This window comes from Mustela erminea, chromosome 9, assembly GCF_009829155.1.
Source record: "Mustela erminea isolate mMusErm1 chromosome 9, mMusErm1.Pri, whole genome shotgun sequence".
NCBI classification, from domain to species: Eukaryota; Metazoa; Chordata; class Mammalia; order Carnivora; family Mustelidae; genus Mustela; species Mustela erminea.
This window is the reverse complement of record NC_045622.1, coordinates 110,786,385-110,804,675: the sequence shown is the minus strand read 5'-3', so window position 1 is coordinate 110,804,675 and position 18,291 is coordinate 110,786,385. Positions and strand designations below refer to the sequence as shown.

At 62.1% G+C, this 18,291-nt stretch overlaps 1 protein-coding gene across 4 annotated transcripts in view; it reads right to left on the bottom strand.

Annotated features, from left to right (window-relative positions):
• ANO1 (anoctamin 1) overlaps positions 1 to 18,291 on the bottom strand; it is a 150,348-nt gene that overhangs the window by 12,828 nt on the left and 119,229 nt on the right. For 2 of the 4 annotated variants that reach the window (XM_032360198.1, XM_032360199.1), the window contains 11 exons: positions 14,954 to 15,036; positions 13,024 to 13,035; positions 12,370 to 12,441; positions 10,148 to 10,225; positions 9,114 to 9,188; positions 7,038 to 7,239; positions 6,798 to 6,909; positions 5,934 to 5,991; positions 4,052 to 4,152; positions 3,303 to 3,448; positions 674 to 826 (listed from right to left, as the gene is read on the bottom strand). In XM_032360198.1, the coding sequence (XP_032216089.1) occupies positions 674 to 826; positions 3,303 to 3,448; positions 4,052 to 4,152; positions 5,934 to 5,991; positions 6,798 to 6,909; positions 7,038 to 7,239; positions 9,114 to 9,188; positions 10,148 to 10,225; positions 12,370 to 12,441; positions 13,024 to 13,035; positions 14,954 to 15,036 (1,092 nt within the window). The remainder of the gene's footprint in view (positions 1 to 673; positions 827 to 3,302; positions 3,449 to 4,051; positions 4,153 to 5,933; positions 5,992 to 6,797; positions 6,910 to 7,037; positions 7,240 to 9,113; positions 9,189 to 10,147; positions 10,226 to 12,369; positions 12,442 to 13,023; positions 13,036 to 14,953; positions 15,037 to 18,291) is intronic. The other 2 variants (XM_032360200.1, XM_032360201.1) reach the window with 1 other exon arrangement.

The following is an 18,291-nucleotide window of genomic DNA, read 5'->3' as shown; positions in this document are numbered from 1 at the left end:
TTGAAAACTGGGTCCTGGTTGAGTGAAGTTGACTCATTTTGAGATGATCTCTTTCGCTGGTGAGCCCTCTGACTCCCCGAGCGATAGGTGTCCCGCTCCCCAAAAGCGCACCATCCCTCCACCGCTGCCTCCCCATGCACCACGAGGAGGAAGCCCTCACCGGCACCAGGTCAGAGCTTTCTCTGGCCTGATCCTCCGGGCAAGCCCTTCAGAGCAATTCCTGCGCTGCTGGAAGGGCCCCTTCCTCCTCCCTTTCCTGTTTGTGCACGTTGAATGACTACATGACACCCTGCGTGGAGAGGCGCACTCAGCCCCGAACACGAGCTTCCTGCCCGTCTGCTCCGTCTGTGCTCTGGGCCATGAGCAGGAGGGCGGGGCGCTGAGGACCTCATGCACGCACCTGGGGGCCCTCCTAGTACGGCTGGGTGTCGAGATATTCAGACACCCAAGGCACTGATGCTTTCCGGAATGTTCTCTCAGGAGCTGAGACGTTGGGGTGGGCGTGCAGAGGAAGTCCCCCATCCCCCACGCTGAGCCCCCCAAGCTCCATCCTGGAGCCCATGGGGACCCCGTGGCCAGACCCCAGTCTGCCCACTCTGGGTCGCGCTCTGGGGAGCAGGAACCCCTCCCCAACCCAGCACGTGCCCAGAACCAGCTCCCGAGAGTCACTCACCGATGTCTTTGGCTCTGACGGCCACCGGCCTTCGCAGCTCAGTGACGAACTTTTTGGCGTCCAGGCGGATCTCGATGATGTTATTCAGCAGCGCGAACAGCGGGGCCAGGGGGAAGGACGCCACGAATAAGGTGACAAAGCCAAACTGGATGACTGCAAGGGGAGAGGGACGGTCAGCGCGCCGCGTGCGCCACGGCGGGCCCCACCCCCCACGGCGGACCCCCACAGCGGACCCCCACGGCGGGTATCACAGCTGGACGTACGGGGGGGCAGGGTCTGGCTGGCTCCCTGCCCCTGACATGCCCCCGTACATGCATACGGGGGGACCTGGGAACACCTCCCGCCACAACCCCAGGCGACCCCGGGCCAGGAGGGGGCTGTGGGGAGCATTCCAAATTTTGCTCTGGCCCCCAATGTGGGCTCGTGTGTAAGGAGCCTGCAGTCACTGTCTCACGTCTAAGCTCCGACAATCATCAGTGATGGGGAAAAGGCCCCCGTGAGCACGAAAACCTGGCCTTGGTCACCCAGGTGGGGCTGGCAAGGGCCTCGGGCACAGCCCCAATGCCCGGTGGCTGGGGGTTCCTGGGACCTGGGGGCCTTGACAGTATCACTGAGTGTCCAAGAGCCCCCACTGTCTCCTTCCGTCAGGCCTCGGGGAGCTGGGCGGGGCCCGCTGTCCAGGACAGTCTGGCCCCTCTCGGCCCGTCCTCACCACCGGCCCTGGGGCTTGGACCTCGGATGCTGTGGCCGGCACAGAGCCGGGCTCCCAGGAGAGATCAGGGAAAGGCTGCTGCGTGGGGGAGGCTGGCTCAGGAACCGTACAGCCTGTCCCAGGGCTCTCGCGGCCTGCCAGCTGGTAAACAAGGAAGCCGGCAGAGCGTCACCGTGTGCCCGGCAGGCTGAGAGTGGCCATTGTTAGAGTCACCGGTGGGGGGCTCCGCGGGAGCCTCCGTCAGGGAGTGGGGCTGCTGGCTTCTCATTTGCCCCATGGGCCTCCACGGGATCCTTCCATGGACAGGCGTGTCTGTAGGCGGCTCTGGCGGGATGGAGGCTTCGGATCAGCTGGGCCGTGGGCTCCAGGTGGGCGCCGAGCCTGAGGCTGTGGGGTCGTCGCTCCCGAGTGAGGCTGCCTGCTGCTGCTTGGACGGCCGGGAAGCAGGGAGGAGAGCCGGAGATGGCTGGGCCCCGCGCCCGCCCCGCTGCCCCCGTCCAGTCTCAGGCACCGTGTGCTCCAGGCACCCGGAAGAGTCGGTCCGCGAGCAGGCGGCCAGCAGTGGCCGTGGCAGAGCGTTCTGAGGGGTGGGGTACTACGTGGGTCCCCGGGTGGGCCGCTCCCACCCCAGGAGACCCACCACGCCCGACAGGGACGTGGGATGCAACTTCTAGCCGCTGCAGAAATTAAACTCTGGGGGAGCCTCTGTCTGCCAGCCGGCCCCAGGCTGTTCTTCCTGGGCTTTGCCTCCCCACTGGCCTCAGGCAGGCAGGGGTGGCCTTGCTCCTGGACCCCAGGGCTGAGACCCGACAGCCAGGGAAGAAGGTGGCCCACGAGGGTCCACGGCGGCCCACGGGGTGAGGGAGCTGCCTGCCTGCCTCCGGTTCACCTTGGATTTCGTTCCAAGAGAAAACAGACAATGTCATCTGAACATGATGTTATTTCCAGTTTTTAAAGTCTGAAGATTCTTTTCCTTCTGAGTCAACGCAAGGTGCTTCTTGAATGATCATGGGGACACTGGGAGTGACTTTTACGGACCCACTGGGCCAGCAGGAGAGAGGCCTCTTGGGGCAGTACTTGGTAGAAATGCAAGGTCCCAGGTCACACTCTGCACAGACCAGGGGTGGGCCCCAAAACTAGCATTTAAAATGTGCTGCCCATGGTGGCTGGGGGCCTACACTTGGGACCCCTCCGCAGGGGCCGTCCTGGCCTCCTTTCCTGGTCTGTTCACTCAGCGAACATGCACCGAGCGCCAGCGATACAGCTCATTTGTTCCGGAGTCGGGGGTTTGGCAGGGGAGAGAACAGAACTTCCATCATTCTGCTGGGAGGCGGAGGTAAAGCTAGAGTGCATGCTGGTGACAAGAACCAGAGCATGGGGAGAGGCAGAGGGTCACAGTGGTGCAGGGGAGGGGCTGCCCTTCTGAACCCAGCAGTCAGGAAGACCCCTCTAGTGGAGAACATCCTGACCACAGCCCTAGAAAAAGGGAGAGGATGAATCATGCAGGTATTAAGGGGAGAGCATTTGACAGGGCATGGCTAGTGCAAAGGCCCTGTGGTAGGCATGAGCTCTAGATGTTTGGGTAACAGCAAGGAGGCCAGTGGGGCTGGAATGGTAGGAGGAGGCGAGGAGAAGGCGCAGGCGGGATTGGGGGGCTCCAGGTGGCTGTGTGAGCTGCGTGTGCCCTCTCTCCCCATCCCTGGTGCCCCCCGCTGGGAGTTAGGGCCAACTCTGGGCATCGTCCTGTCCCGGGACACCGCTGCTGGTGCCAGGGCTCCATCCGTGGGTATCTCCTGTGCTCTGGCTCAGTGCCCCCCCGAGGACAGGAGCCCCGCGCCGCACTCACTCATCTCCATGTACTCGGGCATGAGGCCCGCTCGTGCCCCCCCGGGGATGGGAGCCCCGCGCTGCACTCACTCATCTCCATGTACTCGGGCGTGAGGCCCGCGAAGGGCTCCAGCGTATAGTCCTCCTCGTAGCGCTGCCTCCGCTTCACGTACGGGTCGTGGTCGGGGGGACTCTGGCGTCTCAGCCGCAGGTACCGGATGAACTTCTTCATTTTCCTGAGGGAGACACGGCGGCGTCACTTCAGCCGTGGGCCCGGCGACACAGGTGCTGGGGCCCGTCACCCGCAAGCTGGGTCTCCTGTTCTCGGAGCCGGGACCCCTCAGTCGAGGACGTCCTGGGCCGTGCACCGCACCCCCCCACGGAGGCGGGGTCAAGGGCCATCGTTTGGTTTTCGACATAAGGAAGCAGGTGCAGGGGGGACCACGGGGTCAGGGGTCTGCGATGCCCACGCAGACACCATGGGTGGGGGCGGGGAGGGGAGTGCGTTGAATCATTCGGAACGCCCTGATTCCGGCAGGCCGGCTGCCCTGGAGGCACATCGGGACATGCTTCTCGAAGGTCAGGAAGCAGGGCCTCGAGGCGCTCTGGCAGCCAAGCCCAGGGGGCCGGCCCACGAGTCTGAGGGTACCTGTCAGGACCCCTCTCCTTGTCCACCATGGGGTGGCTGTGCCCTGTCCAACCCCGTCCCCACCCCCGGCACCCTGTCCTGGCCCAGGTCCCACCTCGCGTGCCCCCCCGACCACCATGGGAGCCTTCAGGGGACCCCAAGGCCTCCCCCGACCCCACTCTGCTCGCACCCGAGGCCGGACGTTACTCACGGGATGCCGATCTCAAACAGATTGTTCTGGATGAGCTGTTTGCCCAGCATGATAATGCTGAGCTGGATACAGAGCTCCATCAGGCAGCCCCCCGGGGCACACTGTGGGACAGAGGGCAGATGCGTCACAGCCACCCCCGCCCGTCGTGGACCCCAGAGAGAGGACCGCAGCCCCCCGCAGGGAGGGGAGCTTAGCCCTGCTGCTGTGGGTCACGTGTGTTCTCCACAAATGCATGTCTCCGTGCTGACCCCCAGAACCACAGAACGTGGCCTTGGTTGGACAAGGGTCTTCGCGGATGTGACCGAGTTAAGACACGGTCACCCTGGAGCAAGGGGACCCTAAGGCAGTGACCGGGGTCCTTATAAGAAGAGAAAACACAGAGAAATGAAGGCCGTGTGAACACAGAGGCAGAGACTGGAGTGCCCTGGCCAGAAGCAAGGCAGGCCCAGGAGGCCGCAGCCCCCAGATGCCAGGGGTGAGCCCCGAGGAACCTGCCCCTGGCTCTCGGAGGGAGCACAGCCCTGGCTGCTTGATTTGGGACTTCCAGCCTCTAGAACCATACGAATACATTTCCGCTGTAGGCCTCCTGCTCTGTGGTACTTTGTCCCAACGGTCCCCGGAAGCCAGTGCATCTTGTCCACATCTGTCAGGGCTGGGACGAGGCTCGGAGAGGGGAGCTCATTGCCAGGGAGTGGGCAGGGCTGGGGCTGGATCTAGAGGCTCCTCCTCCCCGCCAGGGCCACTGTCCGGTCCCACGCACTGTGGCCTAGCCACGGGCCCTGCACAGCTGTGGCAGCCTGGGGCCTGTGAGGCTGGTCACCCTTCTGGAACCTAATGTCCCTGTCCTTTGTGGGCTTGCCTTGCCTGAGGCTGGGTGTGGGCAGGCGCAGGATGGGCCAGAGGCTTCACTTGCCCGAGTGATGGGAGCTCAAGGGACGCCGGGTGACCCTCTGGAGCACAGCTGACCCCTCTATGTGCCCGGAACAAAACTTTTTATACTGTTATCACAGATTTCACGTTGGAGAGCCACCGTTTCATTAAAAAAAATAATGCCTTTTGTTTCATTCTAATTTACAAAGACATTTCCCCAATCTCTCCAACCATTTAAAATCTGATACGGTATCATTTATGGAAAGACTGGGATCTTATAATGGGGGAGCACTTCATGGGGTTTTTGCAAACATCTGTTCCTGTGGGTGAGGCTTACATCCTGGCACTCAGGGGCTTGGACCTCTTGTCTGTGCCCCAGGCAGCCAGATCACCCTGTACCTGAAGCCCACCCCAATGTTCTCTACCCCATTTCACAAGGTCTTTATCAAAAGACCCACCGATTATCTTCCAGAAAGCCGAATTATGTCAGGTGTTGGAAATGCTGACCAGTTCCCCAGCACCTGATGCCCTATGGCCTCGAAGCCCTGGCTTGGTTTGGGGGAGACTGCTGGAACAAGTCCAGTGGCCAGGGCTCTAACCAGACCCATGGTGGCTGCAGTGGCTGAGCAGAAGCCAAAGGTCAGCAGCACTGATTTAGGGGGAGAAAGGCGGGCATTTCTCCGTCACAGTAAAAGACTGAAGTTGAGTTCTGTCTCATCCCCTCTAACCCAGCTTAACAAAAAAGAGAAGGAACACTTAAGATCTTACATAGAAAAAGAAAAAAATGAAACAGGTGTCACTCTCTTGGTGACTCCGAAGAGATTTTCCCCTTTTCAGGTAATCCGACATAGACGGGCCCAATAAGATCAGAGTCTCGCCCCAGCCGCGGGTCCACGGCAGGGGCCCCCTGCCCTCCCCACCGGGAGGAGGGAGACACTAGTCCAGAAGGTCTGTTTCCCCCGAGTCCGCTGTGTGGACGGACCTGGGAAAGCAGGACGGAGCACAAGCTTACCTCTTCCATCCGGAAGGAACGGAAAATGTACACGTAGTCTCCCGGACGCCCGACGAACCTGCAACGAGCAGGGGCAGTGGGAGGGGCGGGGCGGGGTGGGGAGACCCCGAGGTGGGGGCAGCAGCCGGCTCGACGTGCCCACGGGATCCTGGCACCTGTGACACGACCTCCGCGGTGTGCTGTGGCCGCGTGTTCCAGGGGCTCCCAAAGCCAGGGATGCGTGACCAGGCAGGACGTCAGCAGGAAGCCAAGAGGGAGGGGGCCAGGGTGGGCGGTGGTGTGAGGACAGAAGCAAAGCTGCCCGGCATAGGCAACACCACCTGCCATGGCCTTGTCAGGCTGGGGAGGGGTGGGGACCTCTGAGGAGCTGCTCTGTGGTCACGGATGATCCCAGGGAGCCTGGACCCTTTGGCTGGGCTCTGGGACCCATGAGGCTGGGGAAGAAGCCTTTGGAGGAGTTCTGGGATCAGACCTGCTAGCTCCAGGCAGAAAGGGTGATGGGGAGTCTTGGTGGGTGGGCCACAAGCCCCTCCAAGCCTGGAGTGGCTCGGGGGGTCTGGGCACTAGCTTAGAACAACAAGTTGGCCATGGCTGTGTTTTTTTTAACCCACTTCTGGGACCCTAATCCCCTCAGTCATCTCAGGCTACTGTGGGAGCAGAGGGAGCTCTCTGCCCAGGGTCTCCGAGGCTCTGAGCCCCCTGTAGGAGCCTCTCCAGGAGCTCAGTGGCCTTAGGAGCCATTCTGAATGCTCTGCCCTGGGCCCGGGGCCTCCACCCTGCAGGGAGATGGTGAGGAGAGCCTCTGGCCGCCCCGGTAGGAACAAGGTGGGGACACGAGCAAGTTTTAGTAACCGCTGTCCCTACCTGCCCTTGAAGAAAGCCACGTAGAAGATGGGGGTGTAGGAATTCACAAACTTCAGCAGGAAAGCCTTGAAGATCAGCCTCTCCTCGAAACTCTTCTCTGTCTTTGGAACCTCTAGAAGGAGGGAGAGGCACGTGGGCAGGTGCTCAGCTCTCACCAGCACAAAGCTCAGAGAGGCTTAGTGACGAGCCCGAGGGCACACAGCAGGGAGGGGCCGTGGTCGCCCGGGGAGGCGCACTCACCAATCTTGGTGAGCCAGCGGGCTATGCAGCCGTAGACCTCGTCCAGCAGGATGATGACCACCAGGTTGATGATGACCGCGGTGGCCGTGACCGTGACCCGGATGTTGGACCGCACGGATGGGGAGGAGTTCATGGCCAAGGCGGCGGCCGTGGAGATCCTGTAGATGATGACTCCCAGGACGATGGCAAAGGTCACCGCGATCTGCAGAGGGAGGAGGGCCGGCTTCAACACGGACGGGCTCTGGACCGGCCAGGTGAGTCCGCCGAGCCAGACACTCCCGGGATCTCCGCCGGCCCCTGCCACGGGGCTCCACGCCTTCCCTCCTGCCCACTGACCCCAGCAGGGCACCAGGTGGCGGAAACCCAGCTGGCCTGGATTGTGCAAGGCAGGCTGACTCGGGGGGCAGGGGGTCTCCCCAAAACATGGGTGGTCCTGAGCAGGAGGAGGACTGTCCCGGAGCTGGGTGGGCGCGGGGTAGGGCCGCGGGCCCCGGGACAGCCTGGGACCCTTCTCTCAACCTCTCCACGAGCCACCCGCACACCTGGCTTCTCGCTCGCCTGGCCAAATCCACTGGTGGACCAGAACATTCCATAAAGCTCGGGCGGGCGGCTGCCTGGGAGGGGTAGTGAGCCCTGCCTAGGCGGGTGAGTTTATTCTGTGTGGAGCAGTCTGTCTGCCTGGGTTTCTCTTACTTTTCCTCAAAGGCCCTAACTCGCTGGAGACAATCTGGTCCTCACGCGGCCCCGCACTGGGGTGTGGATGCAGGCAGATTCTAACCCCAGGACGGGACGCACTGAGGACAGGGATTAGCTATGCCTGGCTGTCACTCCCACCCAAGTCCAGCCACGGGCCAGGCTCTGGGCTCCTGCTCCCCTCTGTGACCTGTGTCACCTCCTCCCGAGTGGGGTGCGGAGGACAGGCCCTGTCCTGCTAAGATGTTCCCTCACGGCCCCTGGGATGCCCCGCTGGGGTGAGAGCCTGCGCTGTGTCTCGGGGCTCGGCTTGGAAGGGGGCAGACGGCAGCCATCAGAAATCTAGGAACGCTCCTCTTTGAGACGTCGGGTCTGTCCCTCCGCTTCTGCACACGTCTGTGGGTGCCTGACGGCGGCCACACCCCGCTCAGGAAGCCTGGGCAGCCCAGCCACACCCTGACCACACTCCCAGGCTGGCTCCGGGAATGAGGGCTTTCCTTGGAAACTCCCTGGCTCCTGCCAAAGGGCCCCTCCCAGGGGAAGGCACCACCCCGGCCTCAGAGGCGGCCTTGTGCCAGCGTGTGGAGGGACAGACAGGCGGCTGGCCTGCTGGGTGACTCAGGAAGGAGGGTGTCCCCTGCTTCCTGCCAGAGTGTGTGTGTCCCCACGACAGGCGAGCCCGCCAGCAGTCTTAACCCCTGTGGGCCATGCCCTCTCTGGACTAAATGAGCCGTGGGGGTCTGGGTTCACCTTGGTGTTCCTGGGACTAGGAATGTGGGGGGGGGGCATCGCAGGCTCTCAGACAGGATTTGCTCAATGAATGAAGTTCCTGGGTGGGGGGGGGGGGCAGAGCTGTGACTGATTCATCCCTGAGGGAAAACCAAGACCAGCCCCTGCTTCCGGTGAAGTTTGCACAGCGCTGTGGGGCCCTTGGGGCAGAAGGCTTGACCGGCAAGGGGCCTACCGCCTCCAGCCCAGTGGTCGGCACGGGGGCCACACCTGCGGCCTGTTTCCTCATCAGGAGGAGGGGGACACATCGGGATTGTGAGGACTCGAGGAGACTCCCTGCATGGCCCCTGGGCTGCTGGACACACGCTCGGGCCCTGGTTCATGGCCACCCCAGGCCCTGAGTACCCAGGCCACAGGACTGGGGCACATACAGGGCTCTAACGTAAAGTTCCGGCCTGGACAAGAGGCCAGTCATTTTTACAGGGACCCTGGGGTCCCTGCAGACGCCTTGGCCCCTTCCCACTTTAGGGGCAGTGGTGGAGCCTGGGACGAGAGCCAATGCCATGCTGACACTGGGTTCCGGTCCAGCTGAGCACCACACTGTGTCCCCGTGGGCGGCACTGAGCTCTCCCACCACAGCCTTCCGGAACTTACCATGAAGACAATGGACACCAAGTTGGTGAAGTAGGCTGGGAACCGGTCTCTCCAGGTCAGCTTCACCTTATCCGTCTGCAACACGAAACAATGTCGGGTCACCTGGTGGGACCCGTCCTGGCGGCGAGATGCTGTGTGCACGCGCGGGAGTGTGCGTGAGCAACTGGACAACAGAAACACTCAGAAACATCTTTATGAAAACGCGCCCGCAGGTGACGAGTGAAAGCACCACTAGCGTCCAAGGAAGGGTGTGGGGTCTCCTCACCTATCAGACGATGCCGGGGAACAGCAGCGATACTCGTGTCAGACCACGAGACCCTTCTGTGTCCCTGGCATCCCAGCGCCAAACGCTTTCCTACATCAGCCTGTCGGCCCCGCGTCTGGGGGACGCCCGCGTCCGGCCCCAGCCCCACTTTAAGGCTGTTAGGTCGGAGAGGTTTTTCGCCCTCCGCCGCCCAAACCATAATAGTTATCTTCCCTGCACGGGGCAAGCTGAAACAGGCCACGAGCATTCCAAGTTAACACGCCGATTGCCGCGTAGCAACGGTGCGCCGTGGTGACACGGGCCCTGCGGGCTCTCGGCTTGGGGACGGCCCGGGCTGGTGGGGCCCTTGGGCAGCAGCTTGTCACTAACCCGTGATCTTTCCAGAACGAATAGAAGTGGATGATTAAAACGGAGAGACGCACGCATTAGGACAGAGAATGCGGACGAGGGCGGGAGCCCGGCGGTCACCTCCCTCGGGCGGCATGCGTGTGAGCGGGAAGACGGGGAACCAGGCACGGGCAGCCGTGACAAGCACGCACCACGGGCTCCCCCCCACCCCGCACCCCCTCCACGGACCCACGGAAGCCATGCAGTGACAGCACGACACCCGTCGCACGCAGCTCCGTGGGGGTGGCGGGAAGACGAAGCAGCGTGGACGCGGACATTAAAGAAAAATACAACAGTCAGACTTCGTCGAGGAGAAACCACGACGGCCTTGGACGGCCTGCAAACAGTCACGACTCGCGCTGCCCCCGCAAGAGGAAAGTACCAATTTCACCCCCGCCATGGCGGTCTTAACCCTCTGCCTCCATTTGTTTGTTGACTCCTCTGGAATATGCCGGCGCTTCTGAGGGCGGGTGGAGGGAACAAGAGAGCACGTGGGGTGAAGTGGGACGAGGCCCGGGCCCCCCACCGCGTCCCCGCGGGCCCGCCCTCGCTGCGCCGGCGGCCAAGGCCGACGTGGGTCCCGGGCGTCTGGAACCGGTGGGAGAGGGCAGATGCCCATGTTCTAGAGGAAAAGGTGTGGGGACGGGAGATGGGGCTTTTGGGCGACTGCCCCAGGAACGGCTTTGGGGGGCTCCGAACTGCTCCCCCGGGGAGGCGGTCCCTGTGATTGCAAGGGTGTGTATCACGGGACGTCACGCCCGTTCCCCTGTCGCTGAAGGGTGACATTCCTTCTCTTTGGCGACTGAATCGGGTGCCATTCCCGGGGGGAGGGGAAATTAAAGCCCCAAATTAAAGCTGGGAGCCAAGTGACACAGAGGAAGAGATGAGGGGTGTGGCCTGCCAGGCGCAGGTGTGAAAGGAACCCTGTGCCCTCGTCGCTGGTGACTGCAGCCAAGGGGCGGGTGGCGGAGTCTGGGGGCCGCGCCTGTGCTTGGTCACGGTCTGGACTTGAAAGGACGGACACGTGTCATACGAGAATGACATACTCATCCGGGCTCGTGCTAAGGGGAGCTGCCATAAAGAAAAACCACGGGGTGGACGGGCTTAGGGCTGTACGTCCTGACCCGGGCTGGGGAAGGGGGTGCTGCCCTGGACACAGGCGTTAGTGACCCAGGGGAGGCCGTAGGACTTTGGAGGCTGCAGTTTGCAGAGCAATCGCAACCCCTGGCCACGTGGGTCCAGCAAACCCGGTCCGGGTGCCACGGCGATAGGAACAGTAAACCCAGGGGCTCTCCTGATCAGCGCCAGAGGCTGAGGCGGGCACGGGGGCACGGGCAGGAGCGTCTGCTTCCCACCCTTCAAGGACTGACACAAACCTCCGCCAGCCGCAGGCCGGGGCGGGGCGCTCCGTGCTTGTCCCAGGGCATATAAAACCCCCTCGTTAGGAACCTCTAGAGGACTGCCAGCATTTAGGCCGTGAACATAAGACAGCTGACTCGAATGAGAGGTTTGGGGGTAAGTCACTTATTATAGAAAGATGGTGATCTTCAGAACATCACAAAACACTTCCCTCTCATTCCCGCATCTCTGAGGGAAACCAGGAGTTGGCCATCTGCTCAGGGATGCTGGGGGCGGGGGGGCGGTGGGACAAATCCTCCTGTTTCACAACTTGACATCAAACACAAGGGGTGACGTAAGAAAATGGTGGGTGTCCTGTTGAAAAGTTGCAAACTACCTGGTTTGATGGTGAAATGCTGGCTGACGCTTGGGATAACCTCGGAATAGCTCGAGGAGGGAGCCCCATGGCAGAGTTGGACAGACTTCAGCCTGTGGACCAGACCTGGCCCCTTATTTGTTTTTATAGATAAAGTTTTATGGGAACACAAGCAGGGCCATTTGTTTACCTGCTGTCTACGGCTGCTCTCAAGCTACAGAAAGAATTGAGTAGTTATGACAGAGGCCTGCAGAGTCAGATATAAATGCTCTGGACCTTGTCCGGGGGCTGGACCCTGGTCTATACTATTGATGAGGACACGGTGTTTGCTGAGCCCTTGGTCTATACCACTGCATGCGCACAGTGTTTGTTGAGCCCTGGTCTACACTGTTGGCGTGCACACAGTGTCTGCCGAGCCCTGGTCTATACTATTGTATGCACATGGTGTTTGCCGACCCATGGTCTATACTGCTGTGTGCATACAGTGTTTGCTAAACCCTGGTCTATACTGTTGCGTGCACATGGTGTTTACCAAACCCTGGTCGATACTGTTGTGCGCATACAATGTTTGCCAAACCCTGGCCCACACTGTTGCGTGCACACAGTGTTTGCCAAGTCCCTGGTCTATACTGTTGCGTGCACACGGTGTTTGCTGAGCCTCTGGCCTATACTGTTGGGTGCACATGGTGTTTACCAAATCCTGATCTATACTGTTGTATGCATATGCTGTTTGCTGAGCCCCTGGTCTATACTGTTGGGTGCACATGGTGTTTACCAAATCCTGATCTATAATGTTGTGCGCATATGGTGTTTGCTGAACCCCTGGTCTATACTGCTGGGTGCATACAATGTTTTATTGCTGGGAAAGCCAACTGGCAAGGCCACCATACCTCTTTGTTCTTGGATTCTTTTCTAAGCGATTTTTCCAAAACTCTGGCTTCATATTCAGCTCTGGGATGGTCCTGTGAAAGAAACCAAGTCCACGAGAAGCCTTGTTAATTGTGTCTGAGGCCCTCGGCATGAGCACACACAACAGATTCAGTCCTTACATTGGCCGTGGGCACCCTCCGGGGGCAGTTCGTAGCTGGCTACTTGTACTATTTCCATTAGAACTCCCTGTCCGTGGTCCACCCAGGATTCTCTCTCTGGGTGGGAACCCCAGCCCACCGGTGTCCATGACCCGGGGGCGGGTAGTGTGTGTGAGGCTGCCCCCCACTCTGCCTCCCGCTTTCTCACGGTGAACACCCAGCCGTGAACTGGCCCCCGAGAATGTTCCATCCGGAGCTGTGGGGATCGAAGAGACAGCAGTAAGTGTCAGCGAGCAGGGGCAGACCGGAGGTGCCAGGCCTCGGCGGAGCCCAGAGCAGGTCAGCGAAGGGCGCTGGAACAGAAGAACAGGTACGAGAGGCCCAGCGGTGGGGGAGGAAGCAGAGACCGCCCGCGGTGAGGGGCTGCGGCACAGACAGGCGGGTCAGTGTGCGAGAAGGCCCCTCTCCCAGGGAGACAGGCTGCGGCAAGAGAGAGGAGCGACAAAAAATCCAAACCTTGACAGCCTCCTTCGGGGAACCAGGACGTCAAAAACAAAAACAAAAAGAGTTCATTACTTTGTGTTGTTCTGTCAGAGGCCGCGCCCTCTGGAGACTGGGAAGAAGGCGGACGGACACAGGGAGGGAGGCGGATGTGGGGGGCTGGGACCAGCTGAAGTCACCCCTGAGCGCGTCACGTTTGTGGCTCGCGGGCTTTGCAGGCCCCACAGGGCGCGATGGGTGAGACCCAGGGAAAGGGCCCGCAGGCCGGCCAACTGGACACGGGCTTCCCTCTGCGCCGGGCCCCAACCCCCAGGTCAGACTCCGTGAGGCTTCCCCGGAGTCACCAGCTCCCCAAGGGGGCCCTGGCCAGCCACGGGGGGGGGGGGGGGGAGGGAGGGCGGGAGTTTCCCTCAGGGGACTCACTGGAGCCTGCCAGGGACCTGTGCCCGCTGGCTCTGATCACTACCCCAAAACCAAGTTCCTGAGCCGTCAGGGCGAGGAGATGGTGGATCGGTCCCCTGGGGTTGAACAGAGGAGACCGTCCCCCCACCTTGCCCTGGCCATGTGGCGGAAAGGACATTCTAAATCTTCTCAAATAATACGATGACTGCTTTCAGTTCTACTCGGATCTTCCTAATAAAAACAGTTACAGGGAAGGTGGCTTAGCCAGGGGGACGCCTGGCCCTGACCGGGCCGCGGGGGCGGAGCGCCGAGGTCCACGCACGGCCGGACCCCCGAGGAATGGCCTGGTGGTGGACCGGGGCGGATGCGGCCACTTGTGGAACGGGGTGACAGGACCTGCTGTGGATGAGGGCTGTGTCTGGGGGTGGTGACCCGGGTGACCCGTTCTGGGGCATTCGCACCTGCTGGGCCCTGCTCCAGGCCTACTGACCCTTTAAGACCCCCTCAAGACCCATCGAGGGAGGACAAGGACACGGAGGCCCAGGGCTTGCGCCAGGTCACGTGGCGAGGGTGGGGGCAGTCTGGAATGGGACCCTGCAGCCTGGAACCCGAGATCTGTCGTCGCCAAGCCGCTGCACGCCTCCTGGCAGACCCTCGTCCCCTCGGCTATGGATGACATTGTCAGGACAGAGCCCACATGCCGCTTCCTGGGCAGACCGGCCCTTCGTCCCAGGAGGGAGCGCGTCATGGGGGGCATACGAGAGGAACGCGGAAAAAAAAAAATCAGTGGAAGAAATTTCCACGTCTTGATGAAGGTGCCTGGGAGCGCTCTTTAAAAAAAAAAAAAAAAAAAAAAAAAGCACTAGGGGCATCTGACCGGCCCAGTCTGTGGGGTGTGCGGCTCCTGATCTCAGGGTTGGGAGTTCGAGCCCCACACTGGGGTTAGAATTTACTTAAAAAAGTAAAAAATAGCCATGTGCTTTATAAAGTTAAGGAGAGGTCGGGGGCGCCCCTGCAGGCTCTGCTCCGTGGCCTGGCGGCGCGTGAGAGCCGGGTCTTCCTTATTCCCTCGCGCCCCCCGGGGCGCTCTGGCCGGGGCTGGTGATGCAGGGATGGGCTGGTGGCAAGGCTTCTCCTGAGGAGGCCTCGGGCAGGGACCCCCTGCCCGCCCAGTGGCCACTCGCTCCTGAACGCCCCTCTCCGTGGTGCCCAGAGACACACAGTGCCTGGCTGCCCTCCTTGTAGGAAGGGCCTCGCTCCCACTCCCCCGCCGGGTCCGACTGCAGGCGGAGAGCGGGCTCTGGGGGGTCAAGGCTGAGGCCACACTGGGCCCTCGGCCATGAGGGCGGCAGCAGTCCCCTCCCAGACCCTCCAGGCTGTGCCAGACGTGTGGGGTCCACACAGGGAACCCAGGCACATGTCCACAGGAGCTTCGAGATCTAAGACTCCAGGAGACCCCAAAATGGCGCCCCCGCAGCTGCTGGCGACTTAGCCCCAGGGAGAAGGGGCAGGGCCCGGGGAGCGCGGGGACCAGCCTGCTCACCTCCTCCTCCTCGAAGCCCGTGAGGTCCCAGTGGTACCTGAGCCGCATCTGTTTCCGCTTCCAGTGCTCCATGAAGGTGGCGGCTGTGGGTGGGAGAAAGAGCCAAGTCACCCAGGACACAAAAGCACCCTCGTCCCCGGCGCCGTCCAGTCATCCAGGGACCAGTGCGCCAGACCAAGCGCTTCACACCAGTCCACCCGTTCTGCCCTCCTGCGGACCCCACGGGACACGGACATTCACTATCCCATTTTACAGATGAAGAAACTGAGGCCCAGAGACATCAAGTCCCAGCCAAGGTTACTCAGCCAGCCGGCGAGGGGCCAGGCAGGCTGGTCCCAGAGCCCCTGCTCCTAACACCCTGCTCCATGGATCCTGAGGACCCCTGGTCACAGGTAGGGGTGCTGAGGTCACAAAGGCGAGGCTGGGGTGAGGCGAGGCCAAGGCCGCTCACTCAAGCTTCACATCCCTGCGGACCGTCTGGCTGCTGAGCTGTACTCTTAGCTGCCTTGTTCTACTTCATATTCCCAATGGACTCCACATAGTTCAAACGCTGCCTCCTCCAGGAAGCCCTCAATCATCCCTCTCAGTACCGGGAAAAACCCAACCCCTCTTGGGACCTCGCTTGCTCACAGTGTCCCCTCTCCCAGTACACGGGTCCTTCTGGTGCGTGGGGCGGGGACGCCGCCTCGTCCGTCTGGATTTCCAGCCCACAGCCCAGCATGGACAGGTGCCAGCCGTGCTCGCGGACGAACGGACGGTTCTCGGGAGCGCAGAACCACGGAGATGCCCCGGCCGAGTCTGTGACTGTTAACGCTCCAGCAGAAGCTGAGGGTTGGGGGTCAGGACGGGTGTGGTCGTATGGTTAATGAGCGCTCAGGGGCCCCAGGGGTAGCTGCCGGCACTGTTGGTCACGGGAGGAGGATTCGCACGGCTTGTCTGACAAGCAGGGGCTCGAGATGGAGCGGAGCGAGGCCTGGCGCTCGCCCGGCGGCACGGTCCGTCGTCAGTGCGGGTGCAGCTTTGGAACGGGCAAGACGCGGGGCTGAGTCTGGCTCGCCTCTGGGCTCGGAGAGCTTCTGTGGGTTCACCTCTCTCCATGTGAACAGGTGACAACAGGGCCCCGCGACGGCCAGTTTTGGGCACAGTGGGCGCAGCCGGGCCGGCCAGGAATCGGCTGCCTCTCGAGGTCTTTCAAGGGGGCGTGATTCCGCCCTGGGGACTGGCCGCACAGGCCGTGCAGCAGCGCAGAAGACAGGCGGTGGACGGAGAGAGGGTCGGGGATTAGGGACAGCAGGAGGCCGGTGCAGGCTGCTGGGACACGGACATGCTGGAGCCAGAAACAGCCAGCGTCACGGAGGGGGCACCTTCCTGGGGGTGTCAGAGCCGTGGGCACGGCAAAGCTTCTGCCAGAGAGGCCGGGAAGCCGGGGTGTTGGGGGGGAGAAGTACCCGGCCCTCCCCTCGGCGCCCTCTGACCTCTCCCTGGCCTCCCCATTGGCAGAGCCTACGGGGAGATGGGACAGCAAGCGGACAGGGAGGCAACCCCACGGGGTACAAGGTGCACTCAGCAGAGAGACCCCGAGCGGCAGTGCCGTGGGGAGCCCGGCAGCGGGAGCCAGACGCCTGCCGCGACGGAGCCGGCCCCGAGAGCAGGCCGGGGAGCAGACCCGACTGTGACCGCACCACCTCCCAAGGAACAGGACACGGGGCAGTTTCCGCCGCCTCTTCCCCCAAGTCCTCCGGCTGCTGCGGAGGGAGCAGGAGGTCCGGCCTGCCTCACACTGACCCGTTCTGGAAGGCGCCTCGTGCCTTCTCTGTCCCGGTCTCGCCCACCCGGGCAGCCCCTCCTCCCGGTCCTGGGCCGAGCGGGAGCTGGACCGTGCGGGAGGGTGACTGCAGACACCCAGGGGTCGGCCCGTTCAGCCACGCGTCGCTGCCTCCTGCGTCCTCAACCTGTCCTCCCGCTCGCTGGCCGGCCATCCCCACCGCCGTCTCTCGGGCCCCTGCCCTCCCGTCACCAGCCCACGGTGTGCTAATAACGGAGCCACCTCGCAGGGGGCTCGCCTCGGACCGTGCTCTACTCTCGGGATTCACTGACGCCGGGAACCTGACCGTCGCCGCCACGCTATGCGGTAGGACGATTTCCGTTCGTGGATTTACAAGCGACCCGGAGACTCGGAGGGTTAAATGCCTCACCTGAGGCTAAGCAGAGGTTACGGGCAGGACTGGGGTCTGAACCGAATTCTATGTGGGCACAGAGTCTACACTGAAGCACTGTACCATCCAGCCTTATGTTAAGGGAGTAACGACCACAGCCGTACTGAGTGGTCTGGTTAGAGCAAACCTGGATTGCCATCGTATGGACGAGCGGAAAGCAAGGCACAGAGAGTCTGACTGCCTGGCCCAAGGTCACACAGCTGGGCAGCCGCTCTTTGACCGAGGCACGCTTGCTTAGAGCACGTGCTGTGAATCTTAAGACAGATACCGGGACATCTCCCAGAGGTATCCCAGCCAAGGACCAAGACTGGAGCCTGGCGGTCGGGTGTGGAGGTGGTACACGGCCAAGCCTCGTTTGGCTTGATTATGTGTAAAAAATAAAGACCTGTTATATAAAGTGAATAATGTTCTGTTTCTTTAAAAACCTAAAGCACTGGGGCCAGAAGGCTGGAGCGGAGGAGACCCTCTGTGCGGTCTAGTTCAGGTGCGTCTTCTGCACTTGGCCACAGACCCCACTGCGCCCCACGGCCGGACTCCGCGGCTCTGTTCGCATGCTTTGCTCTGGAGCAAAGGGGTGCAGTCCCGGAGCTCAGGCTTGGCCAGTGAAGCGGAGATGCGGAGGCTCGTGCTGAGCCCAGGGGGCAGGCCCGGTGTCTCAGCTCAACGGGCATCGTGAACCACAGGGCCGGGCAAAGGCTGGGGGACGCTCGGGCGTCCGTCCTTCACAACCACGCTCCCGTGCCTGCGCCCCATTCCACCTGCGTGGGTGGCGGTGGGCGCTGCCAGGTTCCCTCCCTTCCCTCAGAGGTCCGGCTCGTGGGTGGCTCCCGCCCCCTCTCTTTCCGCCGCCCCCTCTGGCCCTCCACGCAGGGGTAACGCACTCCTTCCTACAGGTGCACAAACGGAGGCTCTGAGCGATCAGGGGCCAGCAGACAAGGCCTGGACCCACGCCTTCCGGTGCCAGGACGGGCTGGGGCTGGCGTGGTGGCTCCCCCGGCCTGGGGGCAAGCTGTGTGCCGAGCCTGGTCAGCGTACAGAAGAAACGGCCTCGATGACCACACAAGGGGGGCCCAGAGACGAGGCCCGGGCGCCCGAGTCCAGAGCCCCGAGGGCAGCAGAGCA